This window comes from Centroberyx gerrardi, chromosome 22, assembly GCF_048128805.1.
Source record: "Centroberyx gerrardi isolate f3 chromosome 22, fCenGer3.hap1.cur.20231027, whole genome shotgun sequence".
Taxonomy (NCBI): Eukaryota; Metazoa; Chordata; class Actinopteri; order Beryciformes; family Berycidae; genus Centroberyx; species Centroberyx gerrardi.
In genome coordinates, this window is record NC_136018.1 from 12,354,494 (window position 1) to 12,382,205 (window position 27,712).

Here is a 27,712-nt window from a genome sequence, read left to right on the forward strand (position 1 = left end):
TGTGAGTGTGTGTGTGTGCCTGTATGCCTAAGTGTGTGTGGGTGTGTATGTGAGAATGTTTGCATGTTTGCATGTGATTGAGCACATGAGGTTGGAGTGAGTTGGATGGAGGGCAAGAGCGAGAGAGAAGATGTAGGAGAGAGTGAAAGAAAGAGGGAAAGAGTAAGAGACAGAGACAAACAGGGAGTGAATAAATAAAAGTGAGTGTGTGTGTGTGTGTGTGTGTGTGTGTGCATGTTTGCAAGTGATTGTGAGACTATGTGCATGAAGTTTGAGTGAGGTAGACAGGCAAGAGCGAGTGAGAGAGAGAGAGAGATAGAGGGAGAGAGAGCGCGAGAGGGAAAGAGAGTGAGACTGACAATTGGGGAGAGAGAGAGAAAGGAGAGAGCGAATGAAAAGAGTGAGAGTGAGGGAGAGAGTGTGTCCGTGGTGCTGGTTCCAGGCAGTTTGGAGGGGTCCCACCCAGACTCGGCGTCCGGTGGGCCAGGGGAGCGCTGGAGGGAAGCCAGAGCCAAGCATGAGACTGATCGAAAACAGATAGGGCCGGAGCCCGGCGCTATAAATCACCACGGTGGAGCAAGACCTTCACATAGTTCACACATGCACACAACACACACACTCGCATACAAACGCGTGCGCACACACACACACATCCACACACACAGAGACATGCACAGCAGGAAATGAAATGTGGCAACTCAAGTGAAAAGCCCTGCTGCAATACCCATGGGAATAGAGGGGAGAAAAATCACTCTCTTCTTATTTCTTTTTTCTTCTTCTTTCTCTCTACACTCTCTTCCTGTCTCTCGGCCACTCCATTTGTTGTAGCACTGCCTTTCTCCCACAGCTCAGACGAGGCAGAGGACATTACCACACACTCAAATGTGACACACACACACACTGATTATTCACACTAGTTGCACACACGCACATTACTTTGTGTGCCTGTGATGTGTGTGTGTGTGTGTGTGTGTGTGATGTGGGAGAGCAAGGACAGGAGAGAGGGATGAATGAATGGCCTGTGACACACTTGCCTACTTTCTCCCATGTTGCCTTACATAACGCAGCAATGTTCTTTATGTGGAGTATAGCTAGCCAGTGGCCGCTCTTCCGGCATGTTAGTTGATCTGTATGCTCAGTTTTGGCTGGTGATGGTACTATCAGCCACTACAGTACTACTAAACCATTTTCTAGACATCAACACTCAGCTCAGTAATTTTTAATCCTCGTAAAATGTAAGTTTATAGTAGAATGAACTTAACCGTGAAAGCAACTTCTGTAATTTAAACCCTTGTAAAGTATATCAAGAGCTTGTTGTGAGAAAGTGTAATTAACTCCAACCTTTGATCACACCTAATCACTCGAGACGTCATTCTCTGCTATTTATGCTTTGCTAGCCAAAGAGCTTTGTCTAAGTGACACCCGTTAGCACAGGCTACAATAGTCATTGTTTATCATAGGAAAAACAATGTTATGATCATGATGTCAGAGTTTATTTTTGTTGCGTGCAATGCAATATTTCAAACTGATTTCCAGTTATTCCCACTCCTATCCAACATGCTTCATAGTCAATCAAAACAATAGGCAAACCAAAAACATCTTCCATTCATCAATACTGAAGCACACACACATACCAAAACACACTAGTACACACACACACACGCACACACACACAGAACTGAGACCAGCTGTATCTGCTTGAATGAGTTGTAAATGGTGTTTATGCAATAAACATTATTTGGACATTAGCAGCATGTGAGTGTTGTGCGGTTTGGGGAGGTTTAAAGAGCTAATTAGCAGATAGTTAAGCCTCACGCTGAGTGTGAGATAAACTATGACTGGGAATGGCACTGGTCCAGAGGCGCGCTCCTAGCCAACAATGGGAATAATCACCAAATAAGGAAGACTTCGTTTCCCAGGGGGCTCTGCTCTGGAGGCATGGGGCAATGCCTGGAGCCTGAGCTACCATAGCAACCACAAGCGCTACAACAGTTTATCCAAATGAACAATAATATATCCATAAACATAATTTAGATGATATATCTCTCAGAAAACCGGACTAAATTACAGATGTGAGTGCTATACAAGTTGAGTGGCTGTGGCAGGAGCTCGGTTTTCATCTGGATACATCAGAGTCAAGAACCAGCAGTGAGCGAACAAAACAATTCCCAGTGATTAGTCTCACCAATCTGCTTTGTACTTTTCAACATGGGAAAGTAGAAACATCACATTCACTCCCCTTTCCAGACTGTAGTTGGATACCCTGTGTCGGAGCTACGCAGCGCTGCCAAGAGCCTCCATTAGATCGGAGTGACGACAGCACATTCGAATCTAATAAGGCTATCTGTTTGTTTTCCACTCTGCTGCTCCACATTTCACAGACTATTCATTTGTCCCCCAAACTGCTCTTTCTCAAGCTGCTGGCATTTACTTTGTCGGCGTTAAGAGCGAAAGAGAGAGAGAGCGGGAGAGAGCGAGAGAAATCACTTGCAGTGTGTTCTTTTATCAAGCTGGGACATTACCACAAATTGGGCTCCGATATTGCAATGAACATAACTCTGCTTAAGGATCACCCTCATTTTGGATTTTGGATTTCTACATAATTCATTACACCTGTAATAAACATATAATTAACTCCCCGACCATGAGGACTAAATGGAAAAAGTTGGTGTTGCCAGATTCCCAAGACATGGGAAACGACTGAAAATAGAATGTCTTGAAATAGTGTTTTGAGTTCAGTGAGGCTATTTCATTGTTTTTATATTGATTAGGGACAAGACTTGCTAACTGCTAACAGTTGCAGTTGACAGAGACCAGCTGTTTCCTACCCCCCAACTCCCCCCCCCCCCCCCCCCCCTCTCTCTCACACACACACACACTTTTACTTTAGGCGACGACTGATGAGGCCATTTTTTCTTCTTCTATCTCTTAATCTCCTTCTCCCTTTATCTGACTTTATCTGATCAGCACAACACATTACATAATGAATGCTCGCCTACTCCAATTGCCGTATACTCTCTAACTAGGGCTGCAGGATTTTGGCTAAAATTATTATCCCCATTATTTTTCTAGACATTGTGAACATGATTTTGAATCGCAATTATTAGTTTTGGTATGAAGATATGAAGAACAAAATCATTTTACTGCACTTTTCGCATCTTATATCAACAGCTTTACTATTTTCAACTGCAGCAGCGGACATTCTAAATGAACTGAAATGCATCAATATTGCCAATATGCCAATATTGTACAAATAGTAATTGTGGAAACCAAAACTTTAATACACGATTATGCACGATCGGTTATGCAGCCCCAGCCTTGACTCATCTCCCACAACAAGGAGATTCTTTCACACCCGCGAAGGAGGTGATATATATCATCCAGAAACATCTATTGTAAACATCACTTATCATCATACTCTATTTCATTCCCCCTTTATAAGGTGATTTTTTACACATATACACACTCCATATATATAAAAATCTGTTGATATATTCTGCCTCATTAACACATCAACACTGTTAACAATCACACAATCAAAAACCCTCACGCAATCATCTCACATATCCAGACTCACCATCATGTGTGTGTAGGATTGTGTGTGTGTGTGTGTGTGTGCTTGTGTGTTAATCCTGAGTGAAAGGCTACGTCTTTGCAGTGGGGGGACTCCCTGGAGGGCCTCAGTGTGCAGGCCCTGTAAGCCGCTGTGAATGAGCCTGAATTCGCAGGCTCCCCACGAGGACGCGCGGCCGATTGAGCTGACAGTCAGCCGCCCATTGACCAGTCACTGAGATTAAACGCCGGGCCATCTCCGCCGCTTAAACCACCTGCGGGACGGAGGGGAGCGATGGAGAGAGGGAGAGAGGGAGCGAGGGAGAGAGATAGGGAGACGTGCGGATACTCACTGTTACTTGTCGCTTCGGTAAAAGCCGCCTTTTGTCCGTTCCAGCCTTTGTTGTCCATCTGCAGTGATGTGGAGAGGAGGGAAGAAGGGGGAGGTAAGAGAGACGTAGAGACTTGAACAGACAGCTTCTTCACGCATGTCAGACAAGTTCCTTCCTACTGTTTGGAGCACAAAGAGACGAGCGCTCACAGGAGGGGATGCTTAAGGAGCCTAGTGTCTGTCTAGGCCAGCTACTTAATTAGGGGGGTTGTCAATGTTTAGTACTTAAAAAAGCCCCCTATTCACTCTGTCACTTTCACTGTGGTATGTGGCCTGCCTGCCTATACACACACACACACACACACACACACACACACACACATACACACACACACAAACACACGTGAGCATGTGTGAGATAGGAAAACAAATCATCTCTGATGTGTGTGACAGCTGAGGAGATGACATGGCTGTAAACAAATGCACCCCCCCCCCCCCCCCCCCAACTCTGTTCACATCTCTGGCCTAGATCTCCCACAATCCCATGGTGGGAATGCAATGAGACGGAGCTCCCAAAGTGCCAGAACAGACAGGAGGGGAGGGAGGGAGAGAGAGAGAGGGAGAAAGAGAGAGAGGGAAAGAGAGAGACAGAGAGAGAGAGAGAGAGGGAAAGATCTAACGAGAGACAACCTATCTTAAGAAACAGGAGCTTGGCTAATGCCATTTGATCATTCCATAGAGCCTGGGGTTGTCTGAGGATCTTGGCTAGAGAGAAGTGGGCTGTCCGACTAGCTCTTATAGAGACGTCCCCATAGCTGTCAAGCCAATGCCCGACCATACATCAGCCACTGACACCATTCTGTCCAATTGTTCTGCCTTGAGGCATTCTGAATGAAGAGAGGTGTCACCTATTGGCAGTAACGTGTGGGTATCAGCGTTTACAGCGATACCGACTAGTGTTGCTTATTGCTAGTACAGCAGAACCTCATGTATCTGAAACCTCAGACTTAAAAAAAAAAAAAAAACACTTTACGGGTCAGGTATAACAAATAAATCAAGCAATGATGCACACTGAAATTGAATGCAACTGTTGGATTTTCCTTTTTGACACACACAGCTCGAGGCTTTCTCTGCTGCAATTTAGACTGTGCAGGGGCTTCCAGAATATATAGTTTCTTGCACAGACTGCTCTGAAGCATAAGAAAACTGTCAGAGATAAGACATCTCCATAAGAGAAAATGCAGCTAATGTCAGAGCTTGACTGTTCAGAAATGAAGGAGGGAGGCGTGCTAAAGAGTAAAAATATTCTACTAATGTGAAATATTGCTTTCATGGCATGGAGTGCAAAATGGGGTGCGGTTTCTTTGGAGTATAGCCCCATATGAGTCTATCTTCACACAGTCATTCTGATTAGAGCAATGCATCATCTTTTAGCTATATAGTATGGCTGTCTGAATACGATATATGTAGCAGTGCATATCTAACTAATGAGCTGTCTGGGGAGAGATGAATATTCTACAGAGAGCCCGGTTATGTAACATCATCTCTATCTGAATCTGCTCCCTTGAGCTTAAAGACCAACGAGGTGAATAAAGATGATGGTGATCAATGGTTGCTTGCAGAACACATTCAGTTCAAATGAGCTGAATAGGTTACATAATAGGCCGACCATGTCAGCAGCACTGGGGCTCATGATAATTCTGAGAATCGCTATCTTTTGAATTCGTTTCTGTATAGCGCTGTATAGAGGAGACATTGTATGGACAAAATAAAGGCAGCTAACAGCTGGGTTTCTTTATGATTGCACTCCAGCAGCAATCAGTGACAAGAGGCTGTATAGGTGAGACTAAAATGATAGTCACAGTCATTATAATATATATTATTATGATAAAAATGTTCAGGACGGCATCTTGAACCTACATGTTTCAGAGCAAGCTCCTTTGTTGTCTTCAGCAATCCTTTATTTTTTTTTTTTTTTTTTTTGTAAGTGCCAGTATCTATACTACAAGCAATATTAATCATGATTACTGATCACAATGATTTGGGGAACTAAATTATTTTAATGACAACATTTGACTATTTCTTATCAGTGGGCATTCTACAGGGAATTAAATTAAATGTTTTCTCACTGCCAAATTCTGCCATTATTAATTGTGAAAACTAAAATTGTGATATACTATTGTGCAGCACTAATTGGAGGGAAGGACAACGAACAGTGGCGAGTTAAATTCCCCTCCTCTGCTCTGTAACAAAACAGATTTTGCAGAACCAAATGTACAATTATATTTTAGGAATTTCATAAATTTCAACGAGTAAAATAAAGTATTCCTTTTTCTTTTACATACAAACTGTTTAAAACATGCGTACACGTGCTCGGGCACTAAAACAAATTGGCTCAATAGTTCCAGACCCTAATAGAGTGGGAGACATGTATATAAACTGGCTGTAAAATATACAGCTTGGTTTACACTACAGCGGTGAAACGGCTCCGTACCTCGACGGGGCTCTGAGGGACGGTGGAGGCCTTGTATCCCAGCTGCAGCAGCATGGCCTCGGCCGCGTTCCGCTTGGCCACCTTCTTATTGGGCCCTGTTCCCGTGGCAACCTCGCCATTCACCTTCACCTGCACACACACACACACACACAGAGGAAACAAACAGATGCGTAATGACTGACAACAATATTTTCAGACACGTTTGAAGATATCCGGCACCTTTTACAGCGTGACGTTGGATCACTTGATGTCTTACTGAAACCAACGTCAAATGTACTTTTCTCATGACGCTTCTCTGCCTTTAAAACGTTCAGCTGAGAACACTTTGCTTCTGGGCCGAGCGAGCCGCGCGATTTACATCACACGAAAAGGATCCAACTGAAGTGTTTGTTTTGCAGTGATCCCAAAACATTAAATCTGTCTACACAGAATGTAAGCAGATATTTGCAAGTGAATATCAGACGTCGTTATGTTATGCAAACAGACAATTACACTGTACAAATAACATTCTGGGAGCCAAGGCCTGTGAATAGCGGGGCCTCAGTGCATTTACTCAAGTGGTCTGACATGGTCACTAAGTGCTCCTCTGAAAGCCTCAAGAAGGCCACAAGATCGATTGTGGAGGAAAGTAAATTACTAAAATAAACACAATCAGCCTTTTATTAAATAAAAAAGTCATCAGCCCCTTTTAGCCATTCGACACAAGGTAGAGAGCTTGATGTAACTACTGCTGGCGGTATAACACAAAAGACGCGAAAACAGAGACTCATTTGAGCCCCGCTGCCTACCAAAGGAAACAATGTGGAAATTTTAGAAGTGAGTGGACCGCACAAAAGGAACACACACACAAGCAGGGCCTAATGCCTGCATGAAAGAGGCATGGAGAATAGGTTTGAGGCTGAATTACTGCCTGATGCTAAGAGAAGCTCTGTTCCTCCTCTGAAAGAGGGGGGGATTACGGAGAGAGAGACAAAGAGAAAGAGCTTGACTGAGAGAGACAGAGAGATAGAGAGACGGACAGGAAGAAAAGGACAAAGACAAACAGAAGAATTCTAATGAGACTGTTATGTACAAATGAAACTGGACTGAGTATGTGTACAGTTGGATATCCAGGCTCATATAGGCAATGCGGCTAGGGAACATAGGCTGTTACACACTGACCGGCGCTGCTAATAAAAACAACAACAACAAAAAAAGCAAAAAACACACTAACAGGGTATTTTGTCCTCCACTCATTGATTCACATCCAAATGAAATCATTTAGAGGCCAGTGAACCAAATCGAAACATCTATTTTGCATTTTTGCTCATCTGTCATGATTGCAGCCGTGCCAGCTTTTCATTATTTGGCTGTCTCTGCAACAGACTGTAAAATAGTAAGAATTATTAACTTTGTAATCCGAACACACAGAAAGACTGGGAGCATTGGTAACAAGGTAGCTGTACCCTGCAAGTGTGTATCTATGATTAAAGCAGATAATCTAGAGGTAAATAATGCCAGCTCCTTCAAATAGTTCACAGCAAAAACTAGGCAGGTCTACTGTAAGGCTGAGCAAAGTTTTAAGACTACTGTAACAGTGCAAGTCTAAATCATAATGAACTAATTGACAGGATATAATAACTTGGGATTGCAGAGATAGCAGCTACAGCAGTCTATTTCCATGTTACCTTGCAATGGTGTGGCTTGTTTTGTTTTTATGCATGACCCAAGTGTGCCTGAAATAGGTCAAGAAACACTGAATAAGATTATTGTGGTGAGTGTCCTTCTCCATCCATTGATTGGATTAGTGATAAAAAGGTAATCACCCATAACTGAGTTAAGGGTGAAAGGTCGCTACTACAGCAAGATCATGAAATTGAATTATCTTAATGAAACCGCAGCCTCCTTACTACAGCCCAGGTTCTACTGTCTTCCTGTAGTACAGAAGGCAGGCAGTGCTTTCTTTACTAGCAATAAAAGCTTGAAATGGCAATTTAATTAATGGCATAAAACAGTTGGCTGCTCCACTGGGGAAAACAGGGCTGTAAATATGGATGGCCATCTATTCTGAGCTTTAACTGCATGCTATAAACATAATGAATATTAAACAGAACTTTTCGAATACTTAAAAGGAGGGGAGGGGGTGGGAGTAGGGAGAGATCAGAGGGTGAGAGAGGAGGCAGGAAGTGAGGAGAGAGAGAGGGAGTACAGGGAGGGCTCCCAACAAGATCCCAACTGTGCACAGAAGAAAATTTCCAGTTAAACTATCAATCATCTGCTGCAATGTATTGCAAAAGTCAAGCTTTCGTAAGTAGTAAAAAGCAAGACACAAGCTTTTTACTACTTATGAATACACTTATACCCGAGTAACCTTACTGGAACATATCAGTATAGGTGACTCAGTGTTCTTAAGGACATATTGTGTATGATGAATCAGATGTTACTCACAGTCTCTCACATCACCTCTTTTCCCATCAATATTGTCACTGTCCACTACAGTATATAATACAGCAGAAATGACAAAAATAATATCCACAAAAAAGGGATTGCATACGGATTGCATATTGAACTAGAGTAACTCGTTAGTCACCTCTGATTGAGAAATTATGTTCTGATCATCATCACATATCGCCAATCCCTGATGTATGTGTCCACTCGCCCAAACCAAATTAAGTCATATGTTGAAAAACAGTGTGTACCTGCATGATGAACTCTCGGCGCCGGGGCATGCCCCTCTCAGACAGCAGCAGGTACTCAGGCTCCTTCTCCTTCTTGGCCTGCTGGATCTGGGCCAGACGGCTGATGGGGTTCATGCCCTGGCCGTAGTCTGGTCCCGTCTGGGAGGGGAAGAGGAGAGAGACACGATCAATTCCAATTATCACACCCATTTATCATATTATCACAATCGCACACTGTCTACGGAGCCTAACTGTGATCAGAGTGATGTGTGCGTTCCTTGGTATTAAACAGCAGTGCATGCGTGAACATCGCTGAGATTAAATTCATCTGCAACAGATACACACAGAGAACCAGAGGAAAAAACACAGGAAATTAATAGGAAATACTCTCATAGTATTTCATCCAAAATATGTGTTTTTAGACTGCCGGTGAAACAAATCCAAACATATATTTTGTATTGTCGCTATCCTGCCGTGATGCTACCCGTGTTGACTTTTACATATTTGTTTAGCTTAGTTTATTTGCACATATTAAAAAAGACAAACAAAAAAACGAATTTAAAGAATTACCAAAGAAAGAAAGGGAAAGAAATGTGCATGTGCAGGTGAGGTAAAAAGCCCAAGATGAGCTTATATCAAAACTTCACCGAGGTTATACTAATTAAGTTACAATCATTGAAAATTCTTTTTAAGTAGTTACAATAATGAAAATACAATCACTGAAATGTAGTTACATAATAGTAATTAGTAAACTGGTACCACAAATATGAATAAATCATATAAATCTCCAGGATAATAGGTAAGCGATCAAAGGTATAACTGAGAGCATTAGCAGCTGTCAGAAATCAAAACTGTCTCCACTGTCAAATGACTAAAATGGTGAGAATTAATAATCTTATCATGCTAAAAAGCAGCATCACTACTGAGCTGGCTGTACCTTGCAGGAACCAAGATGGCTGCAGTGCATCTATACAATGTTCTGCATTATGTGAGCATTCCATTGTAGGGAAGTAAACCACGGCACGTTTGAAGGCCCAGAGCCCGGCCTGGCCCTGCCCTGCCCTGCCCTGGCCCTGCCCTGCCCTGCCCCGCCCAGCCTGGCCCAGCTCTGTCGGACAGTATACCTTGAGGATGGTCTTGGGGCGTTTCTTGTAGTGCGTCTTGGGTTTCTCCACAGCGGGGATGAAGGGCAGCTTCTTCAGGTCCTGCAGGATGGAGAGAGCGGCACGCTTCTTGGACAGCTTCTTACTGTTGCCCTCGCCCTCGGCAGAAAACTCGCCCACGGAGACGCGGGTCAGGAAGCTCTTCATGTGGGGGGGGCCGCTCTCCTTCAACACCTGGGGGGGGGGGGGGGGGGAGTGGGCAAGTTGGAAATGAGGGATTAAAAAAAAAAAGATAACTGCAGTGGGTGAAAGGTGTGTGATAGGGTATGGATTGGTGTGTGAACATGTGTGTGCGTGTGTTTAAGGATCGGTTTATAACAGGTTTGTCACAAGGTGTTTTACAGAAAACAGACACAAAAACAGATAAAAACAAGGATTATGAAAACAAGAGAGAACAAACTCCAAGAAACAGGGCCAGAGCATGTGTGTGTGTGTGTGTGTGTGTGTGTGTACTGAGTGCCTCTGCGCACCCACATGCATATGTGCGAGTGGACTGTTTGTGTCTTGTTGCGCAAAATGTGTGTGAGGGAGTGTGTGCGGCAAGCAGCAGCACCAGGTGGTCCACAACATCTGCTCTCGATGGTCGCAGTGCTACCCACCCACATGCGTGTGTGTAATTCATATACAAACACACACACGCACGCACAGCCGTACACACACACACATGAAGAGGAACATGTTCCTAGATGACAGTCTCTGGTGATGAGGGCTCAGTTTCCTTTCTGTAGCCTCTGGTCACCTGGGAGACCTAAAACAAACACCGGCTGGCGTTAGGTCATGCTTCTGCAATCACATCCACTTCCTGTGAAGTACGAGAACACTGTGTGTGTGTGTGTTTGTGTAGCAGGTGGGGTCCTCCCCAACCTTATTCGGGGAGACACACTAGAGGAAGAATTAGGTTTCACACACTTACCGAGTCCAGCGCTGCATGTTCAGCTGATGCGTAGGCCTATTCACTTCACATCTCTCTGTCTCTCTCCCTCGCTCTCCCTCTAGCTGTGGCTGCTGTGTATGTGAGCGAGTGTGTCAGACATTCTCAGAATCTCACTCTCTCTCTCCTTTATTTCAACTCAATTTGCAGTGCAGACAGCACAAATTGTAGCAATCAGTTACAATCTAGAAACAGCCCATCTGAACCCAGTGACCGATAAAACAGATTAAACTGATAAGCGTAACCTTGAGCATTCCTCAAATACTTCACACAACATCGCAGCCTAATACGAGACCTCGGGCAGAACAAAGGAGAATGTGCGCGTACATCCACACACACACAGAAAAATGTATGCACGCAATTACACACATCCTTCGTTTTTTCCTTTTTTCGCACAAGCATGAGCCCACGCTGCTGTGAACACAATCTGACACACAAAATGTTACTTAAAAATGAACTTAGTGCAAATTCTTTTCACCAAACACCACTGCTCTTCAATTAACAAGCTAAAATGAAAATGCATTCACTAATCTGGTGCATAGAAACTAAACAAAGGAAACTAAACATGACCATAAATAGATAAAACTGCAATAAACCTTGATTTGCGCTTTCTCTTTATCCTGTCACTGTTAGTTAAAGAACTATGAATGTAACTCCTGGCACAGGGTGGAAATTCTGCAATAGTGTGTAATGTAGGTTGAGTAGATGAAATAAGGTATTTATAGTAAAATTGAATTTCAACTGAATTTCAACAAAATTTGGGGTTATGATTAGGTTTCACACCCTTTCTGAGTGTGTTCATCTGTATCAAACTGCTATGTAACTGCATGACAGTCTTGCTGACATGGCTGACACTGGGACCCTGCTTGTTATCAATGTACCTGTTAGCTAGTCAGCAGTTCTGTGCCATGAATTCAAGAACCTGTGAGGATTTGTCAGAAGAGACTTGGAGCACTAGCCATGCAAGCCAACAGCCAAGCTCCCTGCCCTCCCAGGGGATCCCCTCTGGTCTCGCTCATCACTAGCAGGAGGAAATGCAACATGGCAGCTCCTTGTACATTACAACATTCCATGGGACTGGATGCATCCCCCTTCTGAACCGTTTCACTCTGTGGCTTCGTGATGATATTGTACATCACTGGCCACTGGTCAGCTGAGATTATGTTGCTTGGAGAAAGAGTAAATAGGAGCTATTAACAGATCACTAGGCTGCATGTAGTGGTCGGCGTTTGGTTATGACCAGCAGCCTGTGGTCTCTGACGGTGTTGCAGGGAATAATGGGAGGTGCAGGAGAGGGCGAGGCCTCTTCAGCTCTACAGCTGTCCTCAATTCTGCAGCTGCTTCTCTTTCTCCTTCTCAGTCAGTCACTTAATCACACACTCACTCACACACACTCTTTCTCTCTCTCCTTGTCCATCACATGCTGTCTTAACATGTGTGACTGAGATGGCTTAGCTAAAGTGCTGGAGGTAGATCATAACGTAACCAAGCAATAAACACTATTTCACCAGAGAATGGATTTGCATAAGGGCTCATTTCCACACACAAATACTAGGCTTGGGCCGACATTCAATAATATCGATTAATGCAATATTTTGTGAATATCGCGATGGTATCGAATATCGCTATTATTATTATTATTAGTTTATGCAATTTAGAGGAAATAAAGTAAAATACCAATATACCAACAAAAAAAAAACATTAAACCTGTTAGTGTCTGTGCTCTTTGGCTATCAGGATTAGTGTTGAATTTCCAGCACTTGCAACAACTTGCTGGTGAAACAGCAAACAATCTACTTGCAAATGCAAGTACAAAGCAAAACAGTCTACCCCATGGCTAAACACTATTCACAAAGAAATCATTATAACCCAGTCACTTAATAATTGGGATTGAAGAATTAATTTGAGGGGGAGACAAGTGAACAAATCTCCTGCAGAGAGACGCATATTGACTAGACACATTGCAACTAGATTTGCGGTTACCCTTGCTTATTTATAAAAGACACAATGGAGATTTGCAAATCAGTTTTTTTGCATGTATTTATTATTGAAACAACAGTGGCCTCACACCTCAGCCTGCTGCAGGTGACGGGACATGTGGCCTAGTGACGCAAACATCCCTGGCCCTTGTGAGGTGACAGATTGGGAACTTGTAAGGACACCATGCCTTTAAAAGTCTTGTCCGTACTCGGTCTCCCCTCCCCTGTCCTTCTGAAAGTACTTAGAGCATTGCAGTCTGTGGAGTTGAGTGATGAGGTGAGCTGTGGACAGCCTGTGCAGGCTCATACAGAGCTGTCTGAATTGATAGTGAGTCCGCCATAAAAGATACCACAGTAACTGATGATAGACAAGTGTTGCACACGCACTGATAGGATTCACTTGTGCTGTGCAATCTAAAGTGAACACATGCAGTTACAGATACAAGAAATCAAATGCACAGGTATGGCACATCTCATATTTTACAACAGAGATTGTGAGAGAAAGTGTGTGCTTGTGCACACATGTCACACACTCTTGGCCCAGGATGGCGGCAGACGAGCTGCAGTCAGTCTCCTGGCAGACGACACGAGATCTGCACCACACCGATGGGATTTCAGCACCTCCTTTCATTTACACGCACACGTACGCACGCACATACACACACACACAAACAAACACACAAACACGCCCGTCTCCCGCCTGACGACAAGGATCAGGTTGTACACAGGAAACACTTGGTAATTCAATGTTGATTTTTTCAATCCCCTTCTCTTCTTGTCTCTTCATCTCTTCTTCTTTTTTCTAATCCCCCTCTCGCCTGTGAGGCCTTCTCTTCGGCTTCTCAGGGAGACATTAATACCCTGAACGGTCCGAGGATCCGTGCATGCGAGACCTCAGGTACTCTGGAAGCGGAGGCTATGGGAGCAGGGTGGGACAATGGCGGGGACTGGTAGAGGGAAGAAAGGCTCTTTTGTGATGAGTGGTGGATGGACAAGCCCTGAGGGAAGCTGCTTCTTGTAAAAGATGGGTGGTTCTTGGCCCGGACCCTCTTCTCTTGTGTCCTCTGTGGAAAGGGAGCCTCCGATCCAACACACAAGCTGTGATTTATAGATTGGTTCCTCTTTGATGCTGACATCTGTTTGATATTGCCTGACGGGGGGATTAAATCAGCCAACTGGCTCTCGGGGTGGCGGCGACCCTCCTCGTTGCAGAGGGAAGGGAAAGCGGACACTCGCTACAGTGACTCATGGGTAATTTCATGCCCCGGTGAGGGCAGGGCTGAGATGATGTGAAAAAACGCCTGCTGTGAAAGGCGTTCGCATGAGAGATGGCCGTTTATGTTTTGCGTAGTATGCGTGTTCGTAAGTGTGAGTTTAAGAATGTGGTTTGAGTTTGACGTTTATTGGGGAGGAAAGTGTGTTATTTCCTCTCAGCGCATCAGAGGAGGACACAATAGAAGGGATGTGACACGGCATGGCAGGGGATAAGGCCAAACTTTTGCTGATGAGTTGTAATGGCCCAGATGGGCAAGGGTAGACCCAGAGAGACATGTTGTGTAATTCACACTTTGGCTCTGGCCACAGCGTAGTGGCAGTGAGAGCATATTGCATGCAACGCAGTGATTGAGGATTTAAGTGAGTCTGCAAGGGGGCCATCAGTGGTAAGAGGGGGAGAGAGAAGTGTGCTATGCCAGGAGAAGGAGAGGAGATGACTGGATGACTGCCTCGGTGCAGCCTGGCCTTTAGACTGTTTTGTTGGACATGGCATGGGAAAATAAATGTGGTGTGACAGACATGTGGAGGTGGAGGACAACGCTGAAGCATCAATATCCTCACGCACGTCTTCTGAGTATAAAGTAAGTGGAAAGAGAGGAGTCAGGAAAATAAAATCTGACCTGCTTCCACAGTCCATCTCTACTTCGAATCATGGAATCTACATACAGCACAGGAAAGGGCCATACAAACCAAGTTAAACACTGCTATCATCAAAGGTACACAATGCATATAGTGTTAAATATACAAAGAATATTAGGTGTGGAAAGAGATAGATATAGATAGACAGATAAATGACAAGAAAGAGAGTGAGTGAGAGAGAGAAAGCGCATGAAGAGAGAGAGAAGTTACTGGTTTACTTTACTCATCAGCCAGCAATAATGAACAGTGTCCAGATTGACAGGAGACAGAAGAGAGTTACAGGAATGCAGCTGCGGTCTGCTTTTAAAACCACCGCTCTCAGCTTCCAATTTGGATGGAGTGAAAAATGAAAGCCACATAATTGCTGAGAGTGACAAAGACATGACAGATAATGAATCACATCAATACAGATTTAGCTGGCTGAAATCATTAGTTGTGGTTCCAGGAAGGATAGCCATGTCATGCTCTGATGAGCAAATCTGTATTAAACAGAGAAAGGGGGGGAATGTAAAAGGGAGGGTTGGACAGCTTTCCAGATAATTTTTCCAATGTTGTGTAAACTCTTATTAGCAAGCAAAGTCAACAGAGTGGGAATAGTCTCCCTCCCTTCCTTCCCGTCTTCCCTCTATTTCCTTTCACCCCCACCCCCCACCCCCCCATCTCCCTGGCCCAAACACGCCACCACCCTCTCTGTGATTTTTGGGAGTGATGGAAGGAGAGATGGAAGGGAGGGATTGTATGGAGGAAGGGAGGGGGCACACAGAGTAAACTGAGCCTCCCCTTGTTTTTGGCACCTTGCAGAGTGGAGGAGAAGAAGAAGAAGGGGGCGATCAGGGAGAGAACGCTGGATGAGTCAGCTGAGATATGGTGAAAGCCAAGGAGAGCGGAACCAGCGGGTCATGTAAGGATACGCTGCACTGCTTCATCCATTTAGAAAAGATGGAGGCAGCAGCAGCCTAACGGTTAGAGAAGCGGTGGGGCGACTCCCTGGACTGTTTGGGAAAACTAAAGACGAGGTTCCCTTGAGCAATGCAGTTAACCTCTCACTAATCCAGTGGAGCTTATCAGTGGCCAACAGTGGAAGACTGCGGTCGCTCCCGGTTACCAACCCTCCACTGCCCAACAACTTCTCACTAAGACAGTTGTTGTAAATAAGAATATGTTCTTACTCAACTTGCCTATAAATAAGGGTTAATATTGTTGTTTACATTCTATTTTATTGCTTTATCGTTTTATAGTCTTTTACTGTTTCCTACTGCTTATTTGTTTTATTGCTTAATTATATAATGCTTATACTCGTCTTTTTCTCTATTGATTTATTACTTTTGCTGCTGCAATGATTTATTACTTTTGCTGCTGCAATGACCCAATGTCCCAAAAATGATTAATAAAGTGTCATCATTTCTTAAAAACAGAGGAGGCCAATTGATGAACATAATTCAGAGGAATTCTGCTTCACAGTGCTGCCTATTAGGGTTGACTACTAAGGTTTCTTCCAATGACGTTGCTTTGTGGTCCAGTTTCAACCGTACTGTATTGGGCGAGCCAAATGGACGAATGCCTTATTAACTGAGTCACCTGCATCAGTTCTCCTGCATAAGTCCAGAAACACTCCAAAATGTCCAAAAGGTAGTGATGATGACCGGACCGAAACTTCCCAACCGCAAATTTTTTTATTTCTCATTGACGCAAGTGATGTCACAGATGGGAAAATGAAGTAAAACTGGGTAAAAGCATGTGACCTTATGCAGTTCACAAGCGTATCATTGGGGGATTGAGTAGTATCAGTGTGACTAGTCCGTGTACTCATTACCTTTAAACCAGGCTTTCAGACACTTACCACATCGAGACATTTCACAATCCCTGAAAAAAAAACCATCATGACTACTCTATTTTTCCCGATACACGACCTTATCTTTGGTTTTAAGTGATGTCGCAAATAGACTGCACCGATCCACACTGGCCCACACCGGACCGCACTGCACTGGCCCAAAGCCCTCACGTTGGCTCTGGGTATTTGTGCACTGAGTTTTGTGCTGTGTGTGTGCTGCGACATACATTATCTGCCTGTCACGCTGTATACGTATGTACGTACGTATGTATGTACACTACCAATCAAAAGTTTGGACACACCTGATTGAATGTACTATGTTTTTCATTATCTCAAAGCCATTTTGATATAAAGGCTTATGCTTAAATGCTGGAAATTTGTTTTTTAGTCAAATGAAGTTGATGCCTATGTATGAATTTCTTTCCAAAGCCTTTGCCTTTCCATCAAGACAAAGGGTGGCTACTATAAAGAGTCTAAAATATACGATAGTTTTGATTTTGATTTGCGGCTATAATAAATTGTTTGCATTGGGGCTACGAGTGTGCGACCTCTCCATCCACTCCTGTACTGTCTGCTACACGACCTTATCTTTGCTTAGGTGATGTCACAAATAGAACAAGGCCAAATGAAACATCATGACACTTGATATTTCCCAAAAGCGAAAGCAGGATGGTTCATAGTAAAAACAATAATCATGGCATCAGCATCATATTTTCATAGGTGGCTTCGGGCAAAATGTCACAACTCTGTCACGTCTTCCTCACCTCAAAGTTGACAGACAAGTTCCTCTTGAGGGCGATCTCGTAGACCAGGCTGATCTCTGATTTGCTGGCATCAATGCCTTCCTCTTGCTCCTCCTTCTCCTCTGGGTTCTGGAAGAGAAGAAGGGGAAGACATCAGGAGCGACACAATGTCAATGCCTCCGATTACCCAAACCAACATCAAGAGCATGAAATGAGGGAAGACAAGAGGAGGTATTGATTGACCCCACTCAAAGTAGTGCTACTTTTAGGTTATACAGTATGTTTCCAAATAGTCTATTGTTCGATGTTATGCTAGCTAAAATCATGACAATAGTGAGATTCAAAAACATCACCATTTTCCAAGCTTCAACAGGATTTATAAGGCCTGTGTGAAAGTGTCAGGATATGAGGAGCCAACAGTAGGAGCAGTGAATTACTATAACAGCAGTGCTGCTTGTTACCACTCCACATCATCCAACAACTGGTAGAGTATTTTTCATGGCCACACTTCCCCTCAAAACGCAATTTCAAACTTTCCGTCTTTCTCTCACTCCGACCTGCATGCAAACATGCAGGCGCACACACACACACACACGCACACACACACACACACAGGGAGGGTGGAACTCGGCCAAGCTGCTGCAACGAGGAGCCTGTCTGTTTTCTGGCATCGGTCCTTATCTGATATGGGATTGAGAACTCAGTATTCCAGGACATGACTGGTGGTCCTCTGTGTATACAGAGAGCTCACACACACACACACGCACGCACACACACACACACACACGGACACACGCACACTTAAGGGGAACACCATTAAATTTAAGAATTCCTATATGCCAAAGCACTTTGTAACCTTGTTTTGAAAAGCGCTATTCAAATAAATAAAAGTTTATTATTTCTCTGATCTGGGATAGTCCAATCATGATTTGTGAAAGATCAACAACTCTCTCTCCAGAAACTAGAGAACTAGGACTCAAATGTGTGTTGTCATCAGGCATTAAGTGTGGAGCTGTTCCACGGAGAATGAATTGGGAAAAGATGGTAAAGGTCAGTGGAAGAGGACAGGCGGATTTTACGGGGATAACCAGATCTGACAACACTACTATAAAACAACGCTTGAAAAAACCTCAAACATTCTCTGGGTCCACAAAATCAACCTGCCATTAATTGTCTATGGAGCAGCTCTGGACTTAATACCTGATCACCCAAGTCTTCAGTCATGTGGTTTCTGATTTGCACAGGACAGTCTTCATAAATATGGAGTGGACTGTCTGAGACCATAGGAATAACTTTTAGGATTTCTTAAACTGGGTGTTCCTAGTTCCTAGTTCCCAAGACAGTCCTGTAGTATCAACAGCCGTACAACTTATGGCTTTTTGATACCATTAGTCTATGGGAATGCAGAATGTTGTCTTGATCTTTATCTTCCCATGTCCAGCTCTTTGTCTGACTGAGTATGGATGGCTGCGGTCTTCCCCTCTAGGCTCCTTCCCTTCTACCTCCTCATTGTGTGATCCGATACGACGCGTGATTCATGCTGTGAGATCTCTTGTGTTTCACAGGAGACAGTCACGTGGTCGGACTCTGCCCCGCCGCACCGGCCCAAAGCCCTCACGTTGGCTTGGTGTGTTTGTGTGCTGGGTTTTGTGCTGTGTGTGCGCTGCGGCATACATTATCTGCCTGTCACGTTGTATGTGTGTGTGTGTGTATGTATGTATGTATGCATGTACACTACCAGTCAAAAGTTTGGACACACCTGATTGAATGTACTATGTTTTTCATTATCTTAAAGCCATTTTGATCTAAATGCTTGAAATGCTTGAAATTTGTTTTTTTAGACAAATATAAATAGTAAAGTTGACGCCTATGTATGAATTTCTTTCCAAAGCCTTTTCCTTCCCATCAAGGCAAAGGGCGGCTACTTTAAAGAATCTAAAATATAAGATAGTTTTGATTTGTTTAACAGTTTTTTGGTCACTGCATAATTCCATTTGTGTTATTTCATAGTTTTGATGTCTTTACTATTATTGTAAAATGTGGAAAAATAGTAAAAATAAAGAAAAATGCGTGTCCAAACTTGACTGGTAGTGTGTGTGTGTGTGTGTGTGTGTGTGTGTGTGTGTGTGTGTATGAGAGAGGCATGAGTGCGAGAGAGAGAGAGCCAGGAAGGGCAAGGTCTTTTCTTCATCATGGATTATTTTCATAACATTTTTAATATGTTTTCATGGTTATGTCTTCTTCTGCCATTGTTTTATGTGTTGTTGATGTGTGAGTAATAGTGCAAATCCCCTCTCTGGGTTACATTAATAAGCCGCAGTGTGTGTGTGCTTGTGTGTGTGTGTGTGCGTGTTTATGCACAAACTGTGTGCATAAGCAGAGTGACAAAGCAGATATGTGACCTTCCTGTGACAATGACATATATAGGGCTAAATTTGGCTTCAGTGCTGCTTCTACTCCTGAACAGATCTATTGAACTGGGAGTCCTGGGGGAAATACCGACCAGTGTTAATAACAATAGCATTACAGAATAGATTTGGGCTTGTGGGTGTGTTTGTGTGTGTGCGTTTGCCTGTATGTGTGTGCATATGCAGACTTGTTCTTATGTTAACCACAGACAGTTATTTGTACCAATGTGATACCATCATAAACTTAAAAATGTTGCCATCCACATTTCAGCCTTTTCAATGGCAACCTTAATGTTATTTCTCCAGTCCACTCGTATACCAAATGCATTGTTTCATGCAGATTCATACAGCTTTGATGGCCTACATCTTGAATACTGAAGTCTCAAAACACCTGTACTCTACTTTTAATCTTTTAATTAAATGCCAAGACAAGACTCCCTATAACGCTCTGAGACACTAATTCCCTCTCTAAAGGAGCCGTATGGATGACTAACTTCACATGCAACTCTATGCTCATGGGCCATTGACTCAGTAATGTGAAAAAAATATATGGGATGAAGGGAATTTCTACTGGATGGGACAACATAATTATTAAAACAAGACTAGCATTCCTTATGACAAAAGAGGCTAAGATAAAAGTCTTTTCTCACTGCCCCTGCATTGCATTCCTCATAATTTCCCCCACCTACATATGTTATCTTCCTTCTTACAGGACACCAACGATGCCATGAGCGCTGGACCAATTGCTCCTAGAATCTGGTGATTCAGATTTCCCCCCCTTGTCAACATAAAGTCCATCCATTGTGCGTGAGGGGAACAACATGCTCCGAACAAGATAGGAAGTGCACTTGTTGCACATCATATTGTCAAATTATTAGGGGTATCACCAGTTTCTAAACCCTTTGGCAGGGCTTTATGAATTAGTCAGCGGTTTCATCATTCAATCTTTAGTGCCTGAAGCGGTGTAAAGGAGGAGGTGCTTCTTCTTTGCTTCTCCTGGGGTTACATATTGTTGCTCTGCTTGTGTGTACACATTCTCATTAGAGAGACAGTGATATTTACCTGTAGCCTGCCACAAAACAAAGGGGTGACATGCAAGCCCATGGTGAAAGGAACACTTTTAGCCCGAGGGCGCTCACACATATACACGTGCACGCGCACACACACTGACACAGAGACAGAAAGACAGACAGACATATACTGTAGACACAATGTGCCTCAATTTGTAAAGCAAGACTCGGAAGCAGCAGCTAACAAAGAGCTCATTTGTGGAGGCCGACGCCACAAGACAGAGAGTGAGGCGAGCGAGAGGAGCCAAAGCGTTTTGAATAACCGATGGTGATGCCAGGCTCTGAGGATATGGGGTAATTTGATTTCCGGTGGGAGATGATAACAACAGTTAACAGCAATGCCTGGGGGGAAACTCTGGAAGGGTACAGTGACATTGGGAGTAGACAAAAAAAATAGAAAGGGGGGGGAAGAGAAAATAAACCCCTGCCAGGTGCAGGTTAAAACTAAGGAGATTGTGGGGGAGAGATACTGGCTTGAATTATACATTAGAGTAATTGGGGCTGAGGTGGATTTGGATTCAATCTGATGAAAGCTGGTAAAGCAGTCAGACAACTTAGTGACCGCAAAAAAAAAAAAAATGAAAAACAGTATAACACTATTTAATAGAGCCTTTCCAGGAAGAGCACCAGCGGATCAGCACTTCAAATCCCTTGACTTTTCATCAAGTGGGAAAGTGTTTTGAAGGAGGCGGTGACAGGGGAAGGGGGCGAGCGGGGAGACAGTCATCTGAGGTGAAAACAGTCGGAGGGTGGGAACAGCGCTGGATGGATGAGGTGTAAATGATTGGAGGATGATTGGAGTAGAGGGTGACCTTCTAAAAGCTGAATGAATGAGCGACCAACAGGTTGGGATGGAAACAGGTCTATGGAGTGGGGTTAGAGGTTTCATAAGGCTGAAACATGTCATGTGTCTGTGTGTATGAGGGTGGCACAAATAATCATGTATGGTTGTATATTGCGATTTTAGTTTCCTCATTAACAATTGCAGAATATCAGCAATATTAAAACATTTCATTAGCATGTTCTCTCTAGCTGAAAATAGACAAGATGTTGATATAAGCTGCAAAAAGTGGAGTCAATTAAAGACCTAGTGTGTGCATTTCTGTGTGTGTGTTTACGTGTGTGTGTGTGTGTGTGTGTTTACCTGTGGTGGTCGTTCGGGGATGGGTTCATTGCGGAGGGCCTGCAGGGCCTTCATGGCAGCATTGTGTCTGGCTGCTTGGCGGGTGCGTCCCTCGCCAATAAACTCATTACTCCCCACAGACAGCTGCACATAGAAGATCTTAGGAACAGGGTAATGGTACCTGGGTTGGACAAGAGCCGAAACGGAGGGGGGGAGGAGGGAGGGGGGAAGAAGTGGGAGTGAGAGAGAGAGAAGGAGAAAGACATAATGGGAGACAAGGGACAGGAGAAGTGAGAGAAAGAAAATTAAGGCTTTAGTTTGTGGGAGGATTATCAAAGCAAACCCAAGACAGTTTGATAGCTGTTCTCGAATTCCAGAGTTAAAGCCGCAGGTCAGCACTCCTCTGATGGAATATGTGAGAACGCTGTCAAAATAGCTGCATGTTCCTAAAAAAAACAAAACCTCAACATTATTCTGACATTACCTGCTAACCCACAACACCTGCACAGGAGTCAAAAAAACATATCAGTAGTTGATTAAGTAGTTGTTTCTGCTCTTGGTTCATTCCGAGCTGCTTCAGCCCTGTAAGCAAAGATTTATCCCTGCCTTATAAAGAGACAAAAAGAAAGGGAAGGGAGAGGCTTGAACATTATGAGCCCAGTTATTAATGTTCACACGGGTCCCAAATTAAAGGCCCACCACTTCATCAGGGTCAATTACATCACAATAGCCTGTTGGCCAGCCACTTGACTGATGTCTTGCTATTGGATCTCGTCGCGGGGACGCCAAACAAAGCGCGGGGACATATATATCCTCTCTTCTTTCTTCTGGCCCTGGACATAGATTTTCCTCTCTTTCTCTGGGCCCTGACAGAGCGGGACTGAGCTGTCACCGGGCAGATTTAGGGGTCTGCGAGTCCGTGTGTGCGATACCCCCTCCTGGGTCAGGGGCAGAATGGCTGAGAATGTCTGCACAGTCGAGGAGGAGGAAAGAGAAATAGTGGGAAAGCCAACGAGAGAAGAATCCAAACTTTTTTAATATCTGCCTCCCTTTCCTCTTTCTTCACTGCCAATATACACGCACATTCACAAGCACATACAGCGACCATATGTGGCAGACGGAAATGCATAACGTGGAATGGTGACTTGACCAGAGTCTGATGCCAGAATGTATTCTGAGACAGCTGATGTTTTCGTGTTTGGTCAAGGCATTTGCCTTTTATGAGAGAATGAAAATCAATAGTCAGTGCATGTGGTGGAGGTTTATTTCACTACATGCCGGAGAAAATTAAAGCAAGCTTCACAGAACCGCAGCTATCTCTTCCCTCACTGTATACACATCTATTCATTTGCAGCTATTCCAGAACATCCTATCTGGCATTGCAGCAGCAGCAGTGGAGACATGGGATTTAATACCAGATTGAGTGCATGTGGGGATTTGGGGTACAAGGACAAGCTCAAAAATGTGAGGCAGAAAAAAAGATAACTTACTCCTCAATACGATTACATCACAAAAATTCCTCCGTGACTGCAGAAAAAGTGTGGTGGAGAATGGAAGATAAATCATATCCACAGAAATGCTAAATATGTACCAGTGTGTGCTCCAAAACAGTGGCATGTTTACTGAAGCTCTCAACTGCATTAGTTGATCAAGGTGTCTTTTCATAACGCAACCTTCAGCTGACCCAAATATCTCAATATCTCATAGACAGATGGGAATGAGTTCAGTATTCTATCATGAAGTCCCAATCAACTTTTGCTTCCCAGACCAACAGATACTGACTGAGCTGAGAAACCTAGATACATAGTAGATAAGTAATACAGAGAAGTTCTATATAAAGAGTGCAGATGGAGCTGCAGCTAGCATTGTTCCAACCATGTTAGGATGGATGCACACTATATTACTGTTTAACTAGGCTCAATTAGGGTGGCTCACACCTATACAGTAATCAAATTCAAGGACTTTTAATGACTTGTAAGGTCTTGTCTAATCCAAGGACTCAAAACTGGCTAGATACTAACAGATATCAGTGGCAACAGGAAACTTTGATTTTTGACTTGACTTGTTGAGTCAACATAATATTGTCAAACTATCCATTCTAGACATACACCTCCCTTACACCTGGCATTAACATGCCTCCTGGGTGATCAGATTGTATTAGGACAGAGCGAAACCCCATAAAATCCAAGTGTAAATGCACTCAAGACGCATTTAAAATCCTATCACCCAAACCACCTCCGGAAATGGGGCGAGAAAAGGGACAAGAGTTGAAAATTAGCAATAGCTATAAACTGTCTGTGCAGCACATCAGTTTCATGCTCTGTATTAGAACTATGTTAAATTGCATCGTCCCTATCAAATAAAATTCAAATAAAAAACAAATAAAAAAAATGGCCTCAGACACAATGCACATTAACAACAAAGTGTAAATGCAATGCGTCTCCAAACCACATATAGCAACTATGTAAATGGAAATAAACCTTTGCGTGCAGATCCAACCAGGAAGCGCATGCAAATCAAACAGATGGCCAGCAGTTCGCATAGTAGGATGTAAATATAATGTATGATATAAAAAGGGGAAGTGACATGCGTGTCAATCTGCGATTTGCGAGGGAAAGATAAATGCGATTGATATGCCAGAGATGCATTTCAATGTCAAGTGTAAATGTAATCCAGGTAAATCATATCTGGACAACATAGTTAAGGGTTTTAATCTGCTGTATAAATACATTACAAATGACAAATTGCTACAGAGGGCCTGCTCTGGGAGCTGAAACATTTTTATATCAGAAAAACCTCTACAAGCCTTAATGCAGTGGTGTCCAATCATGTGCCATGGAGGGCCAAGAGTATTGCAGTTTTCACTCCAACATCTAATTTCACTGATTAGCACACCTTCAACCAGAGAAGTGGTGAAGTGTTTGGTTGGAAGGAAAACCTGCATAGTCTTGGCCCTCCATGGCACATGATTGGAGACCATGGCCTTAATGATTGAGTGCCATGTACCTTGTTATAAGTATATCCATGATCTACCTTCAAAGACTATATTTTTCTCAAATTTTCAAGGGTTTTCATGGCCTGTAGGAGGCCTGTTAAAAGACTGTCTAGAAGCTATCTTGAAAATATGGTTGGGACTAAACTAATTAATTCAATAAATCTTGTATGTCTGCTTCAATGTGGCTAGGAGATAAGATTTGGAGTTTTTTTTTTTTTCCCAAAATAGTCTGCTGGCTACAGTGGACAGACAAAGCTACACTGTGAGTACTGCCGCCTCTCTACTTTGAGTCCCAAATGGCCCGGCTTAAGGTGAACTTATAAACGAGAGAACTCTTTTCAACACATCTGTAACTGCCATTTCTCTTCACAAGCCCACTCCCTTCCTTCACTCTCCTCATGTCTTCCCCCAGTCTCCTGCCCGGCTGGCCTAAGAATGAGTCAGCATTTCACTCCCAGAATTCCAGCAGGTCCTCCGCCGGCCCACAGCCCTCCTCTCATCCGTCTCCTCTCAGCTCCTCCTGGCCACGGGGGCCTTCCCAGGGCGGGGCCTGCCTGGCCCTCGCACGTCAAGTGTGGCCCCAGGGTCTCAGAGGACATGCCAAGTGCAACATGGGCTCCGGCCAACAGGGCTGAGCCGGGCTGGGAGCAGCTGGGGCTGGAGCGCTGGGTACAGGTGCAGAGAGGGAGAGAGAGGGAGAGGGAAGAAAGAGAGAGAGACGGAGAGAAAGAGAGAGAGGGAGCGACAGAGATTAAGAGAGAGAGACAGAGAGAGGGAGAGAAAGAGAGCGGGAGATGGAAGGAGGCCTGTGGGAGACCCTACTCTACAACGTGGGAAAGTAGTGGCTTACACACAAGCAAGTGAGCCAAGAACACAAGCAAGCACACACACTCGCTCACACACGTCAAAATCATGCAGACAAAAAAGGCAGGAAAAGCACGTCGGTGCACCGTGGCCAATACAAAATCATCACACGCTGGCTGGCTCTGCCTGTTCTGTGTTATCAATTATTATTATTATTACAAAGAGGGTTCTAGACCAGGACACCTGGTGGGAGGGTGTGGAGACTGGCGAAAGGGAAAGAAAGAACCACCACAGTGTGTGTGTGCATGTGTGTGTGTGTGTGTGTGTGGTGTGACTAAGGGATGAGTGACTGAGCGAGAGAGAGAAAAACTGACTGATGCCGTAACTCAATCAAATGATAACTCATCAGCATTCAGCAGTGAGTAATGAATTTGACTTTGAAGGCAGCAGCTTCCCTGCAGCTCTCTTTAATGTGGGCCACATTGGTTAAGGCTACCATTTCATCTTAATCATTCAAAGACACACATGCGCGAACACACACAGACACAGACAGACGCACACATTCAAAGATTCTGGAGTCATCCAGCCCACACACAGTCAAACTAGGAAATGGGAGATACAGCGTTGCAATTAACGCTATGACACAACAGGCTGACATTTCGGCTAGCAACCATTTTCTCCTGTGGCATGGAAAACTATTTCCTTTCCATTTTTTAAGTGCTTGTGCTTGCATGGGGAAAAAAGAGCTAATCCCCTCCCATTAGATATGGTACATTTGTTCTTATACTGAACAGCCTACCTCTCATCCTCTACCTTGAAGTTTTAATTATTTAGTGGCTCATTTGACTTTCAATGAAGACCATTCACAAGAAAATACTGCACCAGATATAGCTACTAATTTCCCCATGGCCGATAAGCCCAGAGCAGCAGGAAAGTGTCTGCAAAAGACATTCCAGGCAGCAAATGTCATGTAGATCATATCGATATACAGTTCATATGAGAGAATATTATAGAAAAAATATCACACTTAAATAGCCTAGTATCATATGATATAAAGTACATCTTATTAAAATGTATCATGCCTTTTAATGTTCTCATGGGTGGACTCCCCTCAGCTGCTTCTTTAAGGCTAGGTTTGAAGTCCTGCTCTGTTTCTGTAGTTATAGTGTTACACAGTTGAGACACTCTGAATCATTTGGTGAGCTGTCCCCTCTTCTTGGACCTCCTGTTGTCCTGGTATTGTCTTGGAAAAATGCGTGCACAACCGGTCCAGATTCTTGTGAACTCCACATACGCATTTGTGGATGCCTTTTTCCAAAGCATCTTAAAATTTAATGAGAGGATACATTTTTAGGATGAGTGACCCCAGGGGGAATTCCTCCCCTAACCCTCCCTGTTCCTCCGTTTGTGCCATGCTCTATTGAGCTGTGCAGGACCACTGACTCTATTCTGTATATTCAATATTATTCAGTGTTTATCAACTGCTGTCAGTCTGCCATGTATTACAGTGTCATTATAAGTATTTATATTGAATTCAGTGGATGTAGTTTTGTTTGTAGGCCATTCAGCTTGCATTCACAATTGTGAAACACAGGAATTGCTTTCATTTCTTTCTAAAGTCCAACTAAAAGTTTGAAGAGAGAATGTTTAAATGAAGACAAATCAACTTCCAGATTTGACAGCTGATTATGATCTCTCCATCAAATAATCAACTTTT

The 27,712-nt window shown here is 43.6% G+C and overlaps 1 protein-coding gene across 1 annotated transcript in view; it reads right to left on the reverse strand.

Annotated features, from left to right (window-relative positions):
- Positions 1 to 27,712, reverse strand: part of stau2 (staufen double-stranded RNA binding protein 2) — an 82,410-nt gene that overhangs the window by 37,348 nt on the left and 17,350 nt on the right. The window contains exons 6-11 of the mRNA XM_071912934.2: positions 22,218 to 22,377; positions 17,617 to 17,724; positions 10,159 to 10,371; positions 9,056 to 9,193; positions 6,378 to 6,506; positions 3,906 to 3,963 (exon numbers count right to left, since the gene is read on the reverse strand). Coding sequence (XP_071769035.1) covers positions 3,906 to 3,963; positions 6,378 to 6,506; positions 9,056 to 9,193; positions 10,159 to 10,371; positions 17,617 to 17,724; positions 22,218 to 22,377 — 806 coding nt within the window. The remainder of the gene's footprint in view (positions 1 to 3,905; positions 3,964 to 6,377; positions 6,507 to 9,055; positions 9,194 to 10,158; positions 10,372 to 17,616; positions 17,725 to 22,217; positions 22,378 to 27,712) is intronic.